At 41.2% G+C, this 24,587-nt stretch overlaps 1 protein-coding gene across 10 annotated transcripts in view; it reads right to left on the reverse strand.

Annotated features, from left to right (window-relative positions):
• The window catches only part of tjp2a (tight junction protein 2a (zona occludens 2)), a 124,385-nt gene that overhangs the window by 40,300 nt on the left and 59,498 nt on the right, over positions 1 to 24,587 (reverse strand). For 9 of the 10 annotated variants that reach the window (XM_061980791.2, XM_061980787.2, XM_061980793.2 and 6 more), the window contains 4 exons: positions 22,591 to 22,644; positions 5,238 to 5,362; positions 2,855 to 2,957; positions 2,022 to 2,784 (listed from right to left, as the gene is read on the reverse strand). In XM_061980791.2, coding sequence (XP_061836775.2) covers positions 2,022 to 2,784; positions 2,855 to 2,957; positions 5,238 to 5,362; positions 22,591 to 22,644 — 1,045 coding nt within the window. Of the gene's footprint in view, positions 1 to 2,021; positions 2,785 to 2,854; positions 2,958 to 5,237; positions 5,363 to 22,590; positions 22,645 to 23,196; positions 23,300 to 24,587 lie in introns of those variants that run through there. The other variant, XM_061980789.2, reaches the window with a different exon arrangement.

Genomic DNA, 24,587 nt, shown 5'->3' on the forward strand with positions numbered 1-24,587 from the left:
GTATATCAAGTACCGGTATTTTTTGGTACCGGTCTCTAATTGGTTCGGTCTAAGAGGGCTGTTAAAATTCTGGAAAAATTATACGGCTATCTGTATTTTTTTTTTTTTATCCAGATGACCGTAACATGCCAATTGGTTGTATTGGTTTACATCAGGGGTGCTCATTACGTCGATCGCGAGCTACCAGTCGATCGTGGAGGGTGTGTCAGTCGATCACCAGCCAGGCATTAAAAAAAATTGTCCTAAAAATGAGCGATCATAAATCTTCACTATGACGTCACTTTCGTCACTTGATTGACATTCACGGCACCCGAGGGTCTTCTGAGATGACGCTGGCTGATCATTAAAATTACCGACAGGAAGGCGAGAAACACTTTATTTCAACAGACTCTGGCGCCGTACCTGTCGTCAAAACTCCAAAGACCGACTGCACAGATGCACAATAAAAACTCTGCTTCATCCTGCCTGCGCTAACAAAATAAGAGTCTCAGAAAGCTGAAAGCTACGGAGTTTGACGACAATGTATTTCTTGTAAAGTGTATACAAAGGAGTACGGAAGCTGGATAAATAAGATGCCAAAAACCAACCACTTTCATGTGGTATTGGACAGCAAAGAGGACTTTTTTTCTCCTCCATTCGAAAATGCGGACGTTATCATCACCACTGTCTGATTCCAATCAATGCAAGTCATCAGAATCAGGTAATACACCAACTTATATTCTTGTCTTCATGAAAGAAAGGAATCTATATGTGTTAATCATGCTTGTATTATCTTTAAACACTTTTAACTTATTAACAATATTAACTATATGTGTTAAACATGCTTGTATTATCTTTAAACACCTTTAACTTATTAACAATATTAACTATATGTGTTAAACATGCTTGTATTATCTTTAAACACCTTTAACTTGTTAACAATATTAACTATATGTGTTAAACATGCTTGTATTATCTTTAACCACCTATAAGTTGTTAACAATATTAACTATATGTGTTAAACATGCTTGTATTATCATTAAACACCTTTAACTTATTAACAATATTAACTATAAGTGTTAAACATGCTTGTATTATCTTTAAACATCTTTAACTTGTTAACAATATTAACTATATGTGTTAAACATGCTTGCATTGTCTTTAAACACCTTTAACTTATTAACAATATTAACTATATGTGTTAAACATGCTTGTATTATCATTAAACACCTTTAATTTGTTAACAATATTAACGATATGTATTAAACATACTTGTATTTTCATTAAACACCTTTAATTTATTAACAATATTAACTATATGTGTTAAACATGCTTGTATTATCATTAAACACCTTTAACTTGTTAACAAAAACATATATTTCATAAATAAGTAAACATAAATTATACATATGAATGAGGTAGATCCCCACGACTTGACCAATTGAAAAGTAGCTGGCCTGCAGAAAAAGTGTGAGCACCCCTGGTTTACATTATATATTTGATGTGATATATCATGTAAAAGGTATGAATGCCATACATAAATATTATTTCCAGCTGAGTGTAATTGTAATAATTAATAAATACACAGTGATGGATCTGAGTGCCCTTTATAAGATGATGACATAACAACTGCAATGCACCTTGCACTGCGCACATAGGGCCTGATTTACTAAAGGTTTGCGTGTACTAAAACATGTGCAAAGCTGATACCACACACAAAGCTGATCTACTTTACACGTGCAAAGTTGACTGGGTATGTTTAGTGAGCAGAATAAGGCGTGCAGAATTAATTTTGCAATTAAACATTTTTTTAAGCCACGCACACACATAATTTCAACATGAAATTTAAAAGGTATTTTAAAATCAGTTAATGAACTGCCAAGTTGCGAGGAAGCACAGTACATAAATATACAGAATATAAATATAGAGTAAATACATGTAAAATATAGTCTAAATAAGTTGATTGTATGGCTGAGTTAAAAATGGTGCCAGCAGACTAAACCTTGATGTGTTGTGTCTATGGAGGTTTAGTGTTGTCTCACCTTCGCCAGGCCGGTTCTTGAGCAGCAGCACATTCAGAGGTTTCTCCAGTGGATCAAGTTCTCCTCGAACATGGCGTGGCATAGGGATGGGCATAGCGGCAGGTGAGGGTGAGCGGTCCAGGTGGTCCCTGCTACCTCGCTTCAACGGCTCATCATATTTTCTGGTGTCGCTCGGAACTCGATCCCGTCCTCGCTCGAAGCTGCGGTTGCGTCCGTGGCTGCGTCCCGGACTATGGTGGTCCCTCCTGTAATTTAGGTCGGGGCTTTCAGTGCGGTCCAGCCCGCGCTCACTTCGATAGCGTCGGTCTGGGCTGTGGTCACGGTTGAGGGTTCGCTCGCTGCGGTATCGCCGATCGGGGCTGTGATCTCGATCTAACGTGCGTTCACTTCGATACCTTCTGTCTGGGCTGTGATCAGCTATAATCTTGTGATGGCGATCAGGACTATGTTCTCTGTCCAATGTGCGACCTCTGCTCCCATCTCTCCGGTTCTGCTGGTCCGGGCTCAAGTCTCTCGCCGCACCCCTGCCCCGTTCTCGTCTGTCATAGTCTCTGTTGTAATCGCGCTCACGCGTTTGGTAACCAGAATCCATATAACCGCCTCTTTCCCTTTCCAGGCTATGGTCCTGTCTGCCGCTGTACACACTGCGGCGGTCCTGCTCGTAGTTGTAATCGTCATTGTAGTCGTTGTTAAACACACGATCGTCAGGTGATCCGGGACGATTCAGAAGATTTACAGGAACCTTCCTCGACCTCTTGACTGTCTGTCAGTTAAAAGAAAATTGATCATTGAGCAGATTGACTGATCAGTTACAGTCTTACATGCTTACTTACAATTTTTGCTACTTTGCCACATTTTCGCAGGGTTGTGACGGCAAAGGAGTGAATCACCCCCTCCATGGGGATGGCATTCACTTGCACCACCCTGTCATTCTCACTAGACATGAACACAGAAGAATGGAAAAGATTAAAAATTAAAGTCACAGGTTTGACAGTAGAGAAGCGAACTTGTGTTCTGTTAACCACCGTTGAAATTTATGAACAAATTGTATCACAATCAATCTTCAATCACAACATGTTCATCTTCTGTCATAGAATGTGGGACACTAACATTTTTTAACAATCAATAAAGCGATTGGCTGCAGACTGATGTGACATAGACAAGCTTGCTGACAGAAAGTAGGACAATATAACCAGTTGAATAAACTAGCTCGTAGGGATGGGTACTGAATTTGGTAGTTTTATAGATACCGACCAAATTCCATTGGTACTGCAGAGAACCGATTCAAGTAAAATCAAACAGTAACATATTTTGATACTTTGTCACGAGAGAGAGCAGACTCTGCACCAGCTCAAGCTACGATGCATGTCACAATCAAAGAGCTGGTGTGTAATAAGTACAATACTTAAGAGTATACCACTTTGTATGACTCAACAAAAGACAAGACTGGCAAAGACTACTTCCTGACTACAGCAACACACTGAGTACAAACTGAAATGAATGCATCCTGGTAAATCAAAACAAAATCCAACATAACAACTGGACGGCACAGTTATTATCAGCTTACTGCTAAATTTTAACATATTAAAAATGTGATTTTAATATTAAACAAATTAACATTCATGACTACATTAACCTCTGGATTGGCAGACCGAGGTGGTGGTTCCTCTCTTTAAGAAGGGGAACCGGAGGGTGTGTTTTAACTATCATGGGATCACACTCCTCAGCCTTCCCGGTAAGGTCTATTCAGGTGTACTGGAGAGGAGGCTACGCCAGATAGTCGTACCTCGGATTCAGGAGGAACAGTGTGGTTTTCGTCCTGGTCGTGGAACTGTGGATCAGTTCTATACTCTTGGCAGGGTCCTTGAGGGTGCACGGGAGTTTGCCCAATCAGTCTACATGTGCTTTGTGGACTTAGAGAACGCATTCGACCGTGTCCCTCGGGAAGTCCTGTGGGGAGTGCTCAGAGAGTATGGGGTATCGGACTGTCTGCTCCCTGTATGATCAGTGTCAGAGCTTTGTCCGCATTGCCGGCAGCAAGTCGGACACGTTTCCAGTGAGGGTTGAACTCCGCCAAGGCTGCCCTTTGTCACCGATTCTGTTCATAACTTTTATGGATAGAATTTCTAGGCGCAGTCAAGGCGTTGAGGGGATCCGGTTTAGTGGCTGCAGGATTAGGTCTCTGCTTTTTGCAGATGATGTGGTCCTGATGGCTTCATCTGGCCAGGATCTTCAGCTCTCACTGGATCGGTTCGCAGCTGAGTGTGAAGCGACTGGGATGAGAATCAGCACCTCCAAGTCCGAGTCCATGGTTCTCGCCCAGAAAAGGGTGGAGTGCCATCTCCGGGTTGCGGAGGAGACCCTGCCCCAAGTGGAGGAGTTCAAGTACCTCGGAGTCTGGTTCACGATCTACGTTCCCATCCTCACCTATGGTCATGAGCTTTGGGTTATGACCGAAAGGACAAGATCACGGGTACAAGCGGCCGAAATGAGTTTCCTCCGCCGGGTGGCGGGGCTCTCCCTTAAAGATAGGGTGAGAAGCTCTGTCATCCGGAGGGAGCTCAAAGTAAAGCCGCTGCTCCTCCACATCGAGAGGAAGCCAGATGAGGTGGTTCGGACATCTGGTCAGGATGCCACCTGAACGCCTCCCTAGGGAGGTGTTTAGGGCACGTCCGACCGGTAGGAGGCCACGGGGAAGACCCAGGACACGTTGGGAAGACTATGTCTCCCGGCTGGCCTGGGAACGCCTCAGGATCCCCCGGGAAGAGCTGGACGAAGTGGCTGGGGAGAGGGAAGTCTGGGCTTCCCTGCTTAGGCTGCTGCCCCTGCGACCCGACCTCGGGTAAGCGGAAGAAGATGGATGGATGGACTACATGAACACACACAAACGTACAGAAACCTGGTACCGTTGAGTAACGATATCGATTCCCAGTTAGCAGGAATTGACACCAAATCAAATTGCAGCACAATGGTTGCCCACTGCTCTTCAAGAGAATAATTTAGAGAGAGACAACATTTTACTGTATAGCATACAAGTGACAAAGATTTTCCTCTTCAAATGTGAAATGTACCCATTACTACTCGCTCGCAATGAAAATATTTGATTGTTTTTTGTTGAGTAAATAAATATGCTGGTCAATCTCCAACAATATGTGTTGGAGCAGGAGACAACTACAGTGTAACATTGTGTGAATGGAATATAGGAAAAATATGCACAATAACAAGCCATCGGCTGGTCCTCCTTGTAAGACATCGGACACGACGATGGACGTTTCACCACTGTCCTCATTTGGGTTGTCTCGCCCTCCTGACACGGCGATGCCGAAGCCCATCTTTGGATCCTGACACACAACAAAACAGGAAGATCATTTAGAGCTTAGATCTATTCTGTTTCCCTGTGAGTTTACATGTGTGTGTACGTGTGTGTGAGCGAGCGTTATGTCTGTGTTTGAGTGTGAAAGTGTGTATGTGATTGTATATGAGTCTGTGTGTGTGAGGAAGCAGTTCTGTAATCTCCTACTGTGTTATCATGTCATTGTGATGGCGATTAGAAAGGATTTGAGTGTGTGTAATGACATTGGTGAGCTGCACAGTCATATATGAGTGTGTTGCAGTGTTCAGGGTCTGAGACATTGTGTCTCTGTGACTAACAGTTCTGCTTATTCTAGACTTTGTCAAGTGTGCATGAAAAGAAGTAGGTATGACCACACGGTCATTATACTTATACTGAAAATGCTTCAGACTTTCAAAGTCTACCTGCCAATGTTCCAGTTTGATCTGATGAGATTAGTTCAGAGATTGGACAACCCCCTTAATCCCTCACATCTGTACATAAAAACATTATTATCCTTTCACACACTTCTCTCCGTCTTAAACAGATGGTCAGTGGGGGTACAAATGAAGCTGCCTGCAAATACAAAGGTTCTAGTTTTTACACACATTGTGAACTTTTTGCGGTGTACAATGGTAATGCTTCACTGCAAAAAGTGTGTACCCGTCATACTGCTTCACTGCAGTGGGTGTTCTAACAGGACAATGATCTCAAACTCATTCAAACTACTTTTGAAATATATCAGGAAAGAAAACAATTCAACCAAAAACAAAATGCTAGAAAATTCTTTACAATGACAAAGAAAATCAGTGTTGCCAATTTGGGAACTTTGTCGCTAAATCTGGCAACTTTCCAATCCTCTTGTCTCCAGCTACTACTGACAAATCCAGCATCTTTTTCCGGTATTACTGGAGACTTTTTTGGGTCTTAGTAACTTTTTTGCGTCTTGGAGACTAAGGTGAAAGTGTCATCAACGAGCAGTGTTGGGTGCTGCCGGTCAACTGGTGCTGCGAGCAGAGCAGAGAACCTCACACATGCGCAAATCATTTGTCGTCTGGACTTTTATGGTGCGCTCCAATTGTAGTGGGAAGTCAGAATTTCTGAGTTCCAAGCCAGAAGTTTTGACTGGAATTTTAAATGTAAATGTTGCCTTACTGTCACACTTAAATAAATCATCTAGTTTGATTTGCCTACTGAACACAGCCTCAGTCACTTACTCACCTTGAAATTGTCTGTGTGTGTGTCTCTTTGTGACAAAAGTTGAATATATCGCTAGGTAGCTCATCACATCAGTGCGGAGAGAAGATCCACATGCCTCCAGACTGCAAATGAAATGCGCATGTGCAAAGCTGCCACTGTTTCCGCCTTGGTTTAAAGAGCAAGATGTAAATATGTCTTCACTGTCAAGCTACCAAGCTAATATAAAATCACTGCAACGCCCTAATTCCATTGTTCATGTTAATGAGCCTGTCATTAGATATGGTTCGTTAGTGAATATCCCAACCGTCCATTCTTTTGATCAAACTTGATACTCTAACATTTATCAATGTAGAACAAAATTTAATAAAAAACAACTAAACATATGTAGATGAAACATATCAATCAATCAATCAATCAATCGTTTATTTATATAGCCCTAAATCACAAGTGTCTCAAAGGGCTGCACAAGCCACAACGACATCCTCGGTACAGAGCCCACATAAGGGCAAGGAAAAACTCACCCCAGTGGGATGTCGATGTGAATGACTATGAGAAACCTTGGAGAGGACCGCATATGTGGGTAACCCCCCCCCCCCCCCCCCCCTCTAGGGGAGACCGAATGCAATGGATGTCGAGTGGGTCTAACATAATATTGTGAGAGTACAGTCCATAGTGGATCCAACATAACAGTAAGAGTCCAGTCCACAGTGGGGTCAGCAGGAAACCATCCCGGGCGGAGACGGGTCAGCAGCGCAGAGATGTTCCCAACCGATACACAGGCGAGCGGTCCACCCCGGGTCCCGACCCCGGACAGCCAGCATCCCATCCATGGCCACCGGACCTGTGTGTCTCCCCCTCCACAAGGGATAGGGGGGAGCAGAGGAGAAAAGAAAAGCAACGGCAGATCAACTGGTCTAAAAAAAGGGGGGCTATTCAAAAGCTAAAGTATACAAATGAGTTTTAAGATGGGACTTAAATGTTTCTACTGAGGTAGCATCTCTAACTGTTACCGGGAGGGCATTCCATAGTACTGGAGCCCGAATAGAAAATGCTCTATAGCCCGCAGACTTTTTTTGGGGCTCTGGGAATCACTAATAAGCCGGAGTTCTTTGAACGCAGATTTCTTGCCGGGACATATGGTACAATACAATCGGCAAGATAGGATGGAGTTAGACCGTGTAGTATTTTATACGTAAGTAGTAAAACCTTAAAGTCACATCTTAAGTGCACAGGAAGCCAGTGCAGGTGAGCCAGTATAGGCCTAATATGATCAAACTTTCTTGTTCTTGTCAGAAGTCTAGCAGCCGCATTTTGTACCAATTGTAATCTTTTAATGCTAGACATAGGGAGACCCGAAAATAATACGTTACAGTAATCGAGACGAGACGTAACGAATGCATGAATAATGATCTCAGCGTTGCTAGTGGACAAAATGGAACGAATTTTAGCGATATTACGGAGATGAAAGAAGGCCGTTTTAGTAACATTCTTAATGTGTGACTCAAACGAGAGAGTTGGGTCGAAGATAATACCCAGATTCTTTACCGAGTCGCTTTGTGTAATTGTTTAATATGCGTTTTATTGCAAGTTTGTCCTTAAATAAAATGGTGAACATACAAGACAACTTGTCCTTTAGTAGTAAGTAAAAAAACTAAGGCTCGTAAATCACATCTGACATATGCAGTAACATATTGTGCCATTTTCCATTCTATTACTTTGTTAAAATTATTAAGGACAATTGGTAGAAAATGAATTATTAATCTACTCCTTCATTTACTGTTAATATCTGCTTACTTTCTCTTTTAACATGTTCTATCTACACTTCTGTTAAAATCAAATAATCACTTACTGGTATTCTTCTTTTGCTTGGATGCTTTACATTAGTTTTGGATGATTCTACAAATTTGGGTATCGATCCGATACCAAGTAGTCACAGGATCATGCATTGGTCATATTCAATGTCCTCATGTGTCCAGGGACATATTTCCTGAGTTTATAAACATAATATACATTATTTTAAAACGAACGAAGATGTTGTGATGCCAAAAACTATTGATGTAATCATAGTAGTATCGACTAGATAGGCTCCTGTACTTGGTATCATTACAGTGGATGTCATGTGTAGATCCACCAATGGCGTTTGTTTACATTTTGACGCCTGTGAGCTACGGTGTGTAGTGACGCATGTTTAGCTATTCCTCGTCCTGCAGGGATGATACTTGTAAGAAACTTACTTTATTTGTTGCCATAGAGACGAGGATTAGTGATTTAGAAGTACTGTATTTTTCGGACTATAAGTCGCAGTTTTTTTCATAGGGGGTGCGACTTATACTCAGGAGCGACTTATGTGTGAAATTATTAACACATTACCGTAAAATATCAAATAATATTATTTAGCTCATTCACGTAAGAGACTAGATGTATAAGATTTCATCGGATTTAGCGATCGGGAGTGTCAGATTGTTTGGTAAACGTATAGCATGTTCTATATGTTATGGTTATTTGAATGACTCTTACCATAATATGTTACGTTAACATACCAGGCACGTTCTCAGTTGGTTATTTATGCCTCATATAACGTACACTTATTCAGCCTGTTGTTCACTATTCTTTATTTATTTTAAATTGCCTTTCAAATGTCTATTCTTGGTGTTGGATTTTATCAAATAAATTTCCCCCAAAAATGCGACTTATACTCCAGTGCGACTTATATATGTTTTTCCCTTCTTTATTGTGCATTTTCGGCCGGTGCGACTTATACTCCGAAAAATGCGGTAGCTAAAACACGGCCGACTATGGCTGGACTTTAGCCGCTAGCAAGCTAGCCATGTCTTAAAGCACCTCTTCCTGAGGGCGTGTCAGTGTTATAACTTCACTTTTATCGTTAGTTTTTAAGCCAAAATGCGTCCGTTCTTCCTTTTCTGTCTACACACTGTGTCTGCTTGTAAGTACTCCGTGATTGTGCGCTGCCGAACATGCTCGTCTGCTCGTAAACCAGCAATGACACGACGTGACGGCTACGGGGGGCGATGGAGGACCGGTACTTTTTAGAGGCGGTATAGTACCGAATATGATTCATTAGTATCGCGGTACTATATTAATACCGATATACCATACAACCCTAAGTGATCAGGGGTGATGGGTCAAATGCAGAGAATAATTTCGCCACACCTAGTGTGTGTGTGTGACAATCATTGGTACTTTAACTTTAACTTATAGATACATAGGGATGGGAATTGATAAGATTTTTCCGGTTCCGATTCCACTTTCAATTATTTGTTTCCTTAATGGTTCTCTTATTGATTCTTATTTGAATAACAAGGGTGGCTTAGCATCAATTTTGTTTAGAGATAACGTGACCTAACAAAGCCTACAGTGAGGTCTCAAGAGGCACATGCAAAAAATAAAAAATAAAATTTTGTAAATCCATCCATCCATCCATTTTCGACTGCTTGTCCCTTTTGGGGTTGCGGGGAGTGCTGGCGGAGGGTGGGTAACACCCTGGACAAGTCGCCACCTCATCGCAGGGTCAACACAGATAAACAGACAACATTCACACTCACATTCACACACTATAGGACCAATTTAGTGTTGCCAATCAACCTATCCTCAGGTGCATGTTTTTGGAGGTGGGAGGAAGCCGGAGTACCCGGAGGGAACCCACGCAGGAGGACATGCAAACTCCACACAGAAAGATCCCGAGCCCGGGATTGAACTCAGGACTACTCAGGACCTTCGTATTGTGAGGCACATGCACTAGCCCCTCTGCCACCATAAATGTAAGATTTAGTAACATGTGATATTAACTTATTACATGCAAAGTCTGCTTGTTGACAATGTAGATAGCATGTAGCTATCGACGCAGCAGCACCAGCTGACCGGTAGCAGCCGTCACTGCTCGCTGAGGACGGACTGAGACTGCGGCTTGCTTTCACCCCAGAGTCTTCAACACACAAACAAGTCTCCAAAACACAAAATAGTCACCAATATCCTCGGGAAAGGTCACAAGATTGGTCACTAGTAGCTGTTTACAAAAGAAGTCTCCAAAAGAATTGACAACACTGTTGTCAAGCCTTGACAACACATAGTTCAGTCACAAAGTCATTCGGTGCCTTCGAGTCCCAAATGAGGGCAGAATTTTCAGTTTCATACATGTAGCTGAGGATAGTTTTATTGGCAATATTAAATGGACCCTAGTGTGTAAATGTGAGTGTGAATGTTGTCGGTCTATCTGTGTTAGCCCTGCAATGAGGTGGCGACTTGGGATAGGCTCCAGCACCCCCCGTGACCCCAAAAGGGACAAGCGGTAGAAAATGGATGGATGGATGGACATGAGATGCCTGCAACAGTGACCCCAGATTTCCACTGAATGCGGAACGGCCGCCACAAGACAGCACCGCCATCCACAGTCCGGCAATCCCCACTGCTGTTCTGTTGCGGCTCAGTCGTGCAGTGAAATAGTGTGGACTTTTACGAGATCTCGCGAATCTGTGCGTTAGAGATGCACGGTTTGCGGACACTACCGCGGAGTCCACGGATAATCCGCGGGTCGGGCGGGTGACATGACGAAAAAAATAGATTTTAAATAGATTCGGGCGGGTGGCGGTTGAACCAATTCGGAAATATATATACAGAGTTAAATGTTGTTACCCACATACGAAAAACGAGCAGCACTCTTTGAAACAGGCAATTATTCATCAGGCACTGTAGCACACCACAACACAACACAACAGAAGAAAAAAAAAGAAAAAAGATGGCAACGCCGGCAGCAAACGTGGTACGCGACAAACTAAAAAAGGGAATACTAAAGACCAGGGAAAAAAAAGACCTGCTATTTGCCTTGGCCAATAAGTTGCAGGTAATTTATTATTATTATTTATTTTTGTTTAAATAGGGATGACATACATATGTTATTGTATAATTTAAGTTTGTGCGCGTGATTGACAGCCTAAGGCTTATGAGGCACATTTTTTATTTATTTTTTTATTTCAACTTAAAAACGTATGAGCCTATGCCTATGCCTACAACATAGGCTATGTGTTTATCTTTATTTTCCTGCCTGTCGTTGATAATGGAGATTGTCTGATATTTTGTCATGGCTGCAGATCAATCAATAAAGGTTCATCTTTGTTGCGAAATTGTTCACTGTTTCACTGTGCACCCCGCCCTCATCCCTATTTGAGCATTATAACGTTAAGTTAATATTCATTGAAACAAATTCAGAACATTTTTTTTACCTAACGAAAATATAGGCCTAGTCTTTCTAAAACATTTTTTTAACTTCTTAAAAGCATCGTTCTGCTTGCTGCAACTGCGCACACAAAGTGTGAGGAACGCACTCCTGATCTGAGGGCATTGGCAACAATAGTCAACACTTTCTTAATGGAAATGACAATAATACTATAGTAATGATAAATAATATTATCACGCATTAATATCTCTTAGCCACTAACGCGTGGCCAAGAGATATTAATGCGTGGCACGCATTGAATGTCTCTGCTCAATTGGATCAGTCTCCTTTCTTTAACAGGCAAAAGCTTTCTAACCTCACTAATGCCTTGCATCGTCTATATTAGATATATAACAACGGGCGGGTGTGGATTTGATAAAATGTTACTTCGGGTGGGTGGCGGGTGGATGACGACTTTTGTGATGCGGTTGCGGATGAAATAATTGCCTATCCGCGCATCTCTACTGTGCGTAATCACATGGTAAGGGAAATTGCAATAAAGCGAACCACAAACAGTTTATTATGTCCTTCCAAAGGAGCAGAAGCAAATCAACTCTGTGCTGCCATTATCAACATGTGCTGAACAGAAACACCGTTTTGACTCAATAAGCAATTTTATTTTTTTGCAGAAAGCAACAATACAACAGTAACGCCTGAAAACTTTTGAAAAGTTGACTTCATGTCCGTCGCCGCCTATTAGTGCCTTTCAAAGTGTAAAATACGATCCACCTTGAAAACTGAGTATTTTATTATAAAGTAAACAGAATAATTTATTTTGTGTTTGTGCATGACATCCTGTCCAACACAAGCAGATTTTAGCTAAATGGAACAGATTTTTTTTCTGTGTCCGTCAAATATAGAAGCTCTGCATATATTTAGCGGAAAGAATCCGTCGTCGTGCGGGCACCATTCCAATGCTGTTTCATTTCCAGTGGAAATCTGCGGTGAGACGCTGTCTGTAGTGAGGTGCATTTGAATGAAGTCACTTCTCCTGCACAATGTTATGTTTTAACTTCTATGCTAGTGCTGGTCATTAGGGGTGTGGGAAAAAAAATCGATTCGAATTCAAATCGCCATTCTCACATTGTACGATTCAGTATTGATTTTCATTTTTCAAAAATCGATTTATTTTTATTAAAGGGGAACATTATCACCAGACCTATGTAAGCGTCAATATATACCTTGATGTTGCAGAAAAAAGACCTTATATTTTTTTAACCAATTTCCGAACTCTAAATGGGTGAATTTTGGCGAATTAAACGCCTTTCTATTATTCGCTCTCGGAGCGATGACGTCACAACGTAGCGTCACATCGGGAAGTAATCCGCCATTTTCTCAAACACCGAGTCAAATCAGCTCTGTTATTTTCCGTTTTTTCGACTGTTTTCCATACCTTGGAGACATCATGCCTCGTCGGTGTGTTGTCGGAGGGTGTAACAACACGAACACGGACAAATTCAAGTTGCACTAGTGGCCCAAAGATGCAAAAGTGGCAAGAAATTGGACGTTTGTTCCGCACTCTTTACCGACGAAAGCTAGGCTACGACAGAGATGGCAAGAATGTGTGGATATCCTGCGACACTCAAAGCAGATGCATTTCCAACGATAAAGTCAAAGAAATCTGCCGCCAGACCCCCATTGAATCTGCCGGAGTGTGTGAGCAATTCAGGGACAAAGGCCCTCGGTAGCACGGCAAGCAATGGCGGCAGTTTGTTCCCGCAGACGAGCGAGCTAAACCCTATCGACCCTAGTTTCCCTGTCCTGCTGACATCAACTCCAAAACTGGACAGATCAGCTTTCAGGAAAAGAGCGCGGATGAGGGTATGTCTACAGAATATATTAATTGATGAAAATTGGGCTGTCTGCACTCTCAAAGTGCATGTTGTTGCCAAATGTATTCCATATGCTGTAAACCTAGTTCATAGTTGTTAAGTTTCCTTTAATGCCAAACAAACACATACCAATCGTTGGTTAGAAGGCGATCGCCAAATTCGTCCTCGCTTTCTCCCGTGTCGCTGGCTGTCGTGTCGTTTTCGTCGGTTTCGCTTGCATACGGTTCAAACCGATATGGATCAATAGCTTCAATTTCTTCTTCAATTTCGTTTTCGCTACCTGCCTCCACACTACAACCATCCGTTTCAATACATTCGTAATCTGTTGAATCGCTTAAGCCGCTGAAATCCGAGTCTGAATCCGAGCTAATGTCACTATAGCTTACTGTTCTTTCCGCCATGTTTGTTTGTGTTGGCTTCACTATGTGACGTCACAGGAAAATGGACGGGTGTTTATAACGATGGTTAAAATCAGGCACTTTGAAGCTTTTTTTTTTAGGGATATTGCGTGATGGGTAAAATTTTGAAAAAAACTTCGAAAAATATAATAAGCCACTGGGAACTGATTTTTAATGGTTTTAACCATTCTGAAATTGTGATAATGTTCCCCTTTAAATTAATCAATCCAACAAAACAATACACAGCAATACCATAACAATGCAATCCAATTCCAAAACCAAACCCGACCCAGCAACACTCAGAACAGCAATAAACAGAGCAATTGAGAGGACACGCAAACACGACACAGAACAATCCAAAAGTAGTCAAACAAAAATGAATATTATCAACAACAGTATCAATATTAGTAACAATTTCAACATAGCAGTGATTAAAAATCCCTCATTGACATTATCATTAGACATTTATAAAAAAATAAAAATAAAAATAAATAAAAAAGAACAATAGTGTCACAGTGGCTTACACTTGCATCGCATCTCATAAGCTTGACAACACACTGTGTCCAATATTTTCACAAAGATAAAATAAGTCATATTTTTGGTTCATTTAGTTAAAACAAATTTACATTATTGCAATCAGTTGATAAAACATTGTCCTTTACAATTATAAAAGCGTTTTACAAAAATCTACTACTCTGCTTGCATGTCAGCAGACTGGGGTAGATCCTGCTGAAATCCTGTGTTGAATGAATAGAGAATTGTTTTGAATCGGAAAAATATCGTTTTCGAATCGAGAATCGCGTTGAATCGGAAAAATCGATCGATATTGAATCGAATCGTGGACACCCAAATATTCGCAGCCCTACTGGTCAAATTTCTTTGTTTGTTTTCTTCTGAGCTCCACGTACAACAATGTGAGCTACGGAGACACAATGGTGATAGGACATAATGCCGTAGTGAGGGATGTTCACTAAACCGGAAGGGCACACCCGCGCAAAAGAACCGCCGTCAAAAAAGGTGCATTATCCCATGGTGGGCAAATTGCACATTACGGTATTTTACCGAGTACCGTTGCATTGTAGTATTTACTCAGTATGTTTTTTTTCTTCCAAAATTTAACAAAAGTTTCTTTAGTTTTTAGTAGTGGAAATAGCATCCATCTATCTATCTATCTATCTTATCATTCACGGTTTTGCAACCATTTTAATTTGAAACAGTTATTCTAACCTTAGGGAGTTTTACTGTGGTTTATCAATAATACTGTTTATTGTTATGTCCCTAATAGCTAGAAATGATAATTAGGGAATTGGTCATTTTAACTCCCATTGCACATCTGGATCAGCTGAACTAAACACACTCCAATACATTGACAGTAACAGCTACTGCACCTGCAAGTAAGTACCGTAAGCGGTATCGCCATCACACACTAAGACATATACGTCATATACAGTATCTGTGATGGCGATACCTTTGCATTACAGGTAAGATAAGTATACCTCGACAAAAGATAAACTGGCTGGATAAATGTCTTTAAGCAATGAGTGTGTTACAGGAAGTGATGTAAGAGAATAGAAAATGAAGTCTATAGAGAGAGTAGGGACAACTAAACGAGAGGCGCCATGTTTGGTACCTAGGACGTGTGCGGCTGTGCCCGGAAACATGCAAATGAGTGGTTCTAACATTAGTTTTCCTAACGAAATAAACCAAACGTCTTAATATAGTTCAAAATATACTCTAGTCTAGCTCGTAGACTTAGAATAAAACATGCTTTTATTTTGTCAAAATAGTATATATAATAACAATTTTGCGGCCGTTTTGATGTACTCCACCACTACGGAATATTCATGCAGTGTTTAGTGACCAGATTCTCTCTAAAACGCTCCCGCCGGCGAAATGTAAGTCAGAAAATACACAACGACCAAAAATAAACGTATGACCCTCATTTTGACAAAATCCTCATTAGCTTTGAACCAACAATTACGGGATAAATTATGACTTTTGTGTGAAGTATGTCAACTGTATTGTCTGCCTCAAATGCATTGATTTAAATCACTGCACAATATATATTCCTGTACTTTTACTTTTTCTTTTTTGAATATGTTTCATAGGTTTTGCTGTGGTGAGTCATGGCTTCCTGATTTCATTATTACCACAATAACTTGAATACTGAACTAATGCTGCTTTTTAATGCAATGTTTATCAGATTAGTTTGGGTTGTTGGTAACACATGCAGAAAAGGTAACATTTTGAAGCAAAGTTTTGTCAGGCAAAGTGTATTAATTCACTGTTACTGAAAGTGCAATATACCACATTTTTCATATGCATGTATGCTTGCTTACCTCACACAAGAAACTGTTACTAATGGCTCCCCAGCCTTCCCGGCGAACCTTCACTTGTTAAAGGGGAACATTATCACAATTTCAGAATGGTTAAAACCATTAAAAATCAGTTCCCAGTGGCTTATTATATTTTTCAAAGTTTTTTTCAAAATTTTACCCATCACGCAATATCCCTAAAAAAAAAAGCTTCAAAGTGCCTGATTTTAACCATCGTTATAAACACCCGTCCATTTTCCTGTGACGTCACATAGTGAAGCCAACACAAACAAACATGGCGGAAAGAACAGCAAGCTATAGCGACATTAGCTCGGATTCAGACTCGGATTTCAGCGGCTTAAGCGATTCAACAGATTACGAATGTATTGAAACGGATGGTTGTAGTGTGGAGGCAGGTAGCGAAAACAAAATTGAAGAAGAAACTGAAGCTATTGAGCCATATCGGTTTGAACCGTATGCAAGCGAAACCGACGAAAACGACACGACAGCCAGCGACACGGGAGAAAGCGAGGACGAATTTGGCGATCGCCTTCTAACCAACGATTGGTATGTGTTTGTTTGGCATTAAAGGAAACTATCAACTATGAGCTAGGTTTACAGCATATGAAATACATTTGGCAACAACATGCACTTTGAGAGTGCAGACAGCCCAGTTTTCATCAATTAATATATTCTGTAGACATACCCTCATCCGCGCTCTTTTCCTGAAAGCTGATCTGTCCAGTTTTGGAGTTGATGTCAGCAGGCCAGGGAAGCTAGGGTTTTAGCTCGCTCGTCTGCAGGAACAAACTGCCGCCATTTCTTGCCGTGCTAGCGAGGTCCTTTGTCCCTGAATTGCTCACACACTCAGGCAGATTCAATGGGGGTCTGGCGGCAGATTTCTTTGACTTTATCGTTGGAAATGCATCTGCTTGAGTGTCGCAGGATATCCACACATTCTTGCCATCTCTGTCGTAGCATAGCTTTCGTCGGTAAAGTGTGCGGAACAAACATCCAATTTCTTGCCAGTTTCGCATCTTTGGGCCACTGGTGCAACTTGAATCCGTCCCTGTCCGTGTTGTTACACCCTTCGACAACACACCGACGAGGCATGATGTCTCCAAGGTACGGAAAACAGTCGAAAAAACGGAAAATAACAGAGCTGATTTGACTCGGTGTTTGAGAAAATGGCGGATTGCTTCCCGATGTGACGCCACGTTGTGTCATCGCTCCGAGAGCGAATATTAGAAAGGCGTTTAATTCGCCAAAATTCACCCATTTAGAGTTCGGAAATCGGTTAAAAAAATATATGGTCTTTTTTCTGCAACATCAAGGTATATATTGACGCTTACATAGGTTTAGTGATAATGTTCCCCTTTAAGTTAAAGTTAAAGTACCAATGATTGTCACACACACTAGGTGTGGTGAAATTTGTCCTCTGCATTTGACCCATCCCCTTGCTCACCCCCTGGGAGGTGAGGGGAGCAGTGGGCAGCAGTGGTGGCCGCGCCCGGGAGTCATTTTTGGTGATTCAACCCCCGATTCCAAGCCTTGATGCTGAGTGCAAAGCAGGGAGGTAATGGGTCCCATTTTTTTAGTCTTTGGTATGACTTGGCCGGGGTTTGTACTCACAACCTACCGATCTCAGGGCGGACACTCTAACCACTAGGCCGCTGAGTAGTTTGCCATATGTTTATCCTTATTTCTGGTTTGCGGGAAATGTATGCAATTGCTTCCCGCCTTTTTTGCGAGTGGCGCATCCCCGTGTTGCATAACAGGGCATGTTTACATGACAAACACTCAGCAAACACTCTTCAATTAAAAGTAATGCGCCAAAATGTAAACCCAACACTTTTGTTTTTGCTCCCATATAAAGATGCTGATTAAACAGCATGATTATTGCACAAATGCACCTTAGGCTGACCCCAATAAAACGCCACTCTGAAATGTGTAGTTTTATCACACAGTAAAATGCCACAGATGTCGCAAGTTTTGAGGGAGCGTGCAGTTGGCATGCCGACCGCAGGAATGTACACCAAAACTGTTGCCCGTGAGTTCAATGTTCATTTCTCTACTATTAGCCGTCTCTAAAGGCGTTTCAGAGAATTTAGCAGTACATCCGACCGGCCTCACAACCGCAGACCACGTGTAACCACACCAGCCCAGGACCTCCACATCCACCAAGTGCACCTCCATGATCATCTGAGACCAACCACCCGGACAGCTGCTGCAACAATTGGTTTGCATAACCAAATAATTTCTACACAAACTGTCAGAAACCTTCTCAAGGAAGTTAATCTACATGCTAGTCGTCCTCATCGAGGTCTTGACCTGACAGCAGCTTGTCATCGTAACAGACTTGAGTGGGCAAAAGCTCACATCCGATTGCGTCTGGCACGTAGGAGAGGTGTTCTTCTTTACGGATGAATCGCGGTTTTCATTGTTCAGGGCAGATGGCAGACAGTGTGTGACGTTGTGTGGGAGAGCAGTTTGCTGATATTACCTTTGTGACTGGAGTGGCCCATGGTGGGTGTGGGGTTATGTTATGGGCAGGTGTATGTTATGGACAATGAACGCAAGTGCATCTTATTGATGGTAGTTGGAATGCACAGAGATACCATGACGAGATCCTGGGGCCCATTGTTGTGCCATTCACCCAAGACCATCGCCTCATGTTGCAACATGACAATGCACGGCCCCATGTTACAAGAGTCTGTACACAATTTCTGGAAGCTGAAAACGTCCCAGTTCTTGCATGGCCAGCATACTCACCGGACATGTCACCCACTGAGGATGTTTGGGATGTTGTGGATCGGCGTATACGACAGCGTGTTCCAGTTCCTGCCAATATCCAGCAACTTCGCTCGGCAATTGAAGTGGAGTGGACCAACATTCCACAGGCCACAATCAACGATCTGATCAACTCTATTCGAAGGACATGTATTGCACCACGTGAGGCAAATGGTGGTCACACCAGATACTGACTGCTTTTCTGATCCCCCAGAAAACAAAATTGCACATTTCAGAGTGGCCTTTTATTGTGGGCAGCCTAAGCCACACCAGTGCAATAATCATACTGTTTAATCAGCATCTTAATATGCCACACCTGTAAAGTGGGATTGATTATCTTGGCAAAGAAGAAGTGCTCACTAACACAGATTGACAGATTTGTGAACAATATTTGAGAGGAATAGGTCTTCTGTGTACATAATAAAAGTTTTAAAACTTTAGTTCAACTCATGAAAATGGGAGCAAAAACAAAAGTTGCATTTACATTTTTGTTCAGTATATAATGAGAAAATGCAGTGGTACCCTTTAGTCACGTGACCAATCATTGAGAAGAACGCTTGGAACGGGGTTGTTCATACTCTCTCTATACATGACAATGGTACAGAGTAAGGGAATAGAAAATGAGAACCAGATAGTACAGAGTAAGATCATAGAAAATGAATAGAAGATAGTTGGTGTGACAGCTGGTTGTGAGGATGGTGAGAATTCGAGGTCAAATGCTTCCAGCAGAGAACAGGGTTTTTGTTTGCCTAAATCTGCTTTTCTGGCTCCCGTCAAGTGTATAACAAAACAAAGGTCTTATAATCATAATCATGATTATTTAACCATAAATGACATCCAACCTGACCTTCTTTTTGTTCAAGACCTCTGCATCTGAGTAAATATGAATTGTCATGTTTACACCTGGAACCTATACAGAAAAAGAGGTGTTTAAAAAAAAAAAAAAGAAAAAAAGAAAAAAATTGGGGGTCTGTAAAAAAACTAAAATCTTAAGTGACACACAGTCATGAGTCATAGGTTCACTGCTGGTCCAAAATAGCATCGCAAAGTCTGCACTGTCGAAAATTCTATGTTTCAAAATGTAGCAAGCACCGACTTTTTGTTTGTATGTACAATATTATATTACCATAAATCACCTTCAGCGCAAAATGTAGAAACGTTGATTGATGGACAATTTTTAGCAAATAACTATTCAAAAAATTAGTTGTGTTGATACTTAAATTGTTCTTATTTGTCATACAAATTACTGCAAGTTTATTTGTTTTTAAGTTTTTTTTTCCTGAGTTTTTACATTGGATAACTTTCCTGACACAGCCCTGGCCAAGGATCAAAAGGCAGGAATAAACGTACGCACATTTATTAACTTTGAATTTTAAAGGGGAACATTATCACAATTTCAGAATGGTTAAAACCATTAAAAATCAGTTCCCAGTGGCTTATTATATTTTTTGAAGTTTTTTTCAAAATGTTACCCATCACGCAATATCCCTAAAAAAAGCTTCAAAGTGCCTGATTTTAACCATCGTTATAAACACCTGTCCATTTTCCTGTGACGTCACATAGTGAAGCCAACACAAACAAACATGGCGGAAAGAACAGCAAGCTATAGCGACATTAGCTCGGATTCAGACTCGGATTTCAGCGGCTTAAGCGATGGAACAGATTACGAATGTATTGAAACGGATGGTTGTAGTGTGGAGGCAGGTAGCGAAAACGAAATTGAAGAAGAAACTGAAGCTATTGAGCCATATCGGTTTGAACCGTATGCAAGCGAAACCGACGAAAACGACACGACAGCCAGCGACACGGGAGAAAGCGAAGACAAATTCGGCGATCGCCTTCTAACCAACGATTGGTATGTGTATGTTTGGCATTAAAGGAAACTAACTATGAACTAGGTTTACAGCATATGAAATACATTTGGCAACAACATGCACTTTGAGAGTGCAGACAGCCCAATTTTCATCAATTAATATATTCTGTAGACGTACCCTCATCCGCGCTCTTTTCCTGAAAGCTGATCTGTCCAGTTTTGGAGTTGATGTCAGCAGGCCAGGGAAGCTAGGGTCGATAGGGGGTTTAGCTCGCTCGTCTGCGGGAACAAACTGCGCCATTGCTTGCCGTGCTACCGAGGTCCTTTGTCCCTGAATTGCTCACACACTCCGGCAGATTCAATGGGGGTCTGGCGGCAGATTTCTTTGACTTTATCGTTGGAAATGCATCTGCTTTGAGTGTCGTAGGATATCCACACATTCTTGCCATCTCTGTCGTATCATAGCTTTCGTCGGTAAAGTGTGCGGAACAAACGTCCAATTTCTTGCCACTTTCGCATCTTTGGGCCACTAGTGCAACTTGAATCCGTCCCTGTTCGTGTTGTTACATCCTTCGACAACACACTGACGAGGCATGATGTCTCCAAGGTACGGAAAACAGTCGAAAAAAAGGAAAATAACAGAGCTGATTTGACTCGGTGTTTGAGAAAATGGCGGATTGCTTCCCGATGTGACGTCACGTTTTGTGACGTCATCGCTCCGAGAGCGAATATTAGAAAGGCGTTTAATTCGCCAAAATTCACCCATTTAGAGTTCGGAAATCGGTTAAAAAAATATATGGTCTTTTTTCTGCAACATCAAGGTATATATTGACGCTTACATAGTTCTGGTGATAATGTTCCCCTTTAAATAAAAGTAATGTAAATATATTTTTAAGACCTTTTGAAATTGTATTTAAGACCTTTTACAAGATTTTAGGAGATTTTGAAACATTTTAAGGCTTCAAACTAAATTTTTTTGAAATCAAGACTTTTTAAGCCTTTTAAACCCTGCCGATACAATCAATCAATCAATCAATCAATCACTGTTTATTTATATAGCCCTAAATCACAAGTGTCTCAAAGGGCTGCACAAGCCACAACGACATCCTCGGTTCAGATCCCCTGTGTAAGTTCTGTCACCTTTATGCAACAATCAACTATAAGTTAGCATAGCAAAGTGTCTAAGGTGCATCGCAGATTATTTCTGCTATGTCCTATTGTCTGACACACCGAGTAAAGGTGTGCTTTGAAGGAGAGTAACGCCACACCTACAGTTATGCTATGCTGCCACAATTCCATTATCATTTGTTTATGAGCAAACCAAATGCGCCAAATCTACATTTGTGAAAGGTTTCCTCAAGTAAGTAAAATATGGAAACACTGGTAAAAAAATTTTAGACAGCAGGCATTCTTCGGAGCTGACTCTGACACTGAGAATTGACACAGCTCGCTAAGGAAAAAGTGTGTGACGATATTGGAAAAAAGCAGATATCGATGTATTTTTTGCATGTTGGTATCGACTTGGTGTTGAAACTTTCCCCAACCCTATTCACAGTGAAAATGGAGTCTGTTCCGCATGAACACAATTTGTCATGTTGCTATCGTGAATCATCATCAGTGTATGTGTGAAATGTAAAGGTAAATAATGACATGGACTCACCCTCTGCAGGGTCACTGTGTACTGCTCCCACACAGTCTCCTCCATGACTGGGTTCTGGAAAGGAGAAGGCACAACTATCATGAGTGCTTTAATTTCCCTGCAAATTAATGAGTTATGTGGACAAAGCTACTTCATTAGCTTGTGCTGGTATACAACACAAACCCCTGTGCAAAACAATGACGGCGCTATCAACTCTCACTTTTAAAATGTACTGAAGACAATGATCATCTTTTTTTTTTTTTTTTTTTTTAAGTCAACTGTTGCTGCAAAAGCACAAATAGTTGAATGGAAATTTAAAAATCACAGCAGAATCACTTCAATGTTGAGATTAAGTCAGCAAAAATCACTCTTATAGTTTATCGTCTAAACCTCAAGAAGACCACAATTAAAATTCAGCATTATTTGAAATATTTAGATACAAGTACATACAAATCTAATAACTAAAATATGTACTAAACATTTTCCAAAACTTCTATTATTACCTAGTCAGTTGACTACTTTCCAAATACAATATGACATTTTGATGAACTTTGCGTACATTTTAGTCGCGTCTATAATGTAAACACTGTAGCAAAATAAGTGAGTCATCTTAGTGGAAACACTCACAAGTCCCTGCAGGATACGTATGGTTTTGACCGCGTGCGCCCATTTCTTGTGCAGGCTGAGTACAGTCTTCATTACTGGCACTCTCCTTCTCGTCCTATTGCCGTCTTTCCCTGATTACTGCTAGCGCCGCTCTGGCAAACTGATGTGCGCCACAGCCTCCTCCTTGGGCACAGCTGCACAACCACCAGCTGCTCTCTCCCTGCATCTGCCCGCCTGCCTGCCTTTGACGTAAGCGCCATTCTGCTGGCCTACATTCAGCACAAATCCCAGTGTCAGTAGACTGTAAACATAGGGACTAACTAACGCCTGTATTGGAGGGCGCTGATTAAGGCGTGGTCATCCATAACACAACAAAAAACATTTCTAAGAATGGAATCCAAATTACAACGTAAAGGCAAACACACACCTGATGGAATGACAGTTGTAATAGTTACACACATTAGGACTAATGTTATCTATTTTGCTAAGCAGCTTCACAAACAAACACACTACACACTCCCAGCAGCCCTGCCAGGATTGATGGTACCTTTCACATTGGAACCGATACAGTACCAATTTCCCGTCCCAAGGCATCAATACCAATATTTCAAGTCAGCAATTTTATGTACTTTCGTGGTAAATAATTTTCATTTGATAAATAATAAAATCTCTTTGTTTCATTTAACGGTGAGCAGATTAGACCTAGACTTAGACTTCGTTTTATTGTCATTCAAATTTGAACTTTACAGTACAGATAAGAACGAAATTTCGTTGCATTAGCTCGTTGTAGTGCAGGATAAAAGAGCAATAAGTGCAGACACACACACACACACACACACACACACACACACACACACACACACACACACACACACACACACACACACACACACACATTAGGTGTGGTTAAAATACCCTCTGCATTTGACCCATCCCCTATTTCAGGGGTCGGCAACCCAAAATGTTGAAAGAGCCATATTGGACCAAAAATACAAAAACACATCTGTCTGGAGCCGCAAAAAATTAAAAGCCATATTACATACAGATAGTGTGTCATGAGATATAAATTGAATTAAGATGACTTAAAGGAAACTAAATGAGCTCAAATATACCTGCAAATGAGGCATAATGATGCAATATGTACATATAGCTAACCTAAATAGCATGTTAGCATCGATTAGCTTGCAGTCATGCAGTGACCAAATATGTCTGATTAGCACTCCACACAAGTCAATAACATCAACAAAACTCACCTTTGTGGATTCATGCACAACGTTTAAAGCTTGGTGGACAAAATGAGACAGAAAAAATGTGGCATAAAACATGTCCTAGAAAGTCGGAGAAGGTTATACATGTAAACAAACTACGGTAAGTTCAATGACCGCCAAAATTAGTAGGACAAAACGGCGCTC

Source organism: Nerophis lumbriciformis, linkage group LG20 (assembly GCF_033978685.3).
Source record: "Nerophis lumbriciformis linkage group LG20, RoL_Nlum_v2.1, whole genome shotgun sequence".
Taxonomy (NCBI): Eukaryota; Metazoa; Chordata; class Actinopteri; order Syngnathiformes; family Syngnathidae; genus Nerophis; species Nerophis lumbriciformis.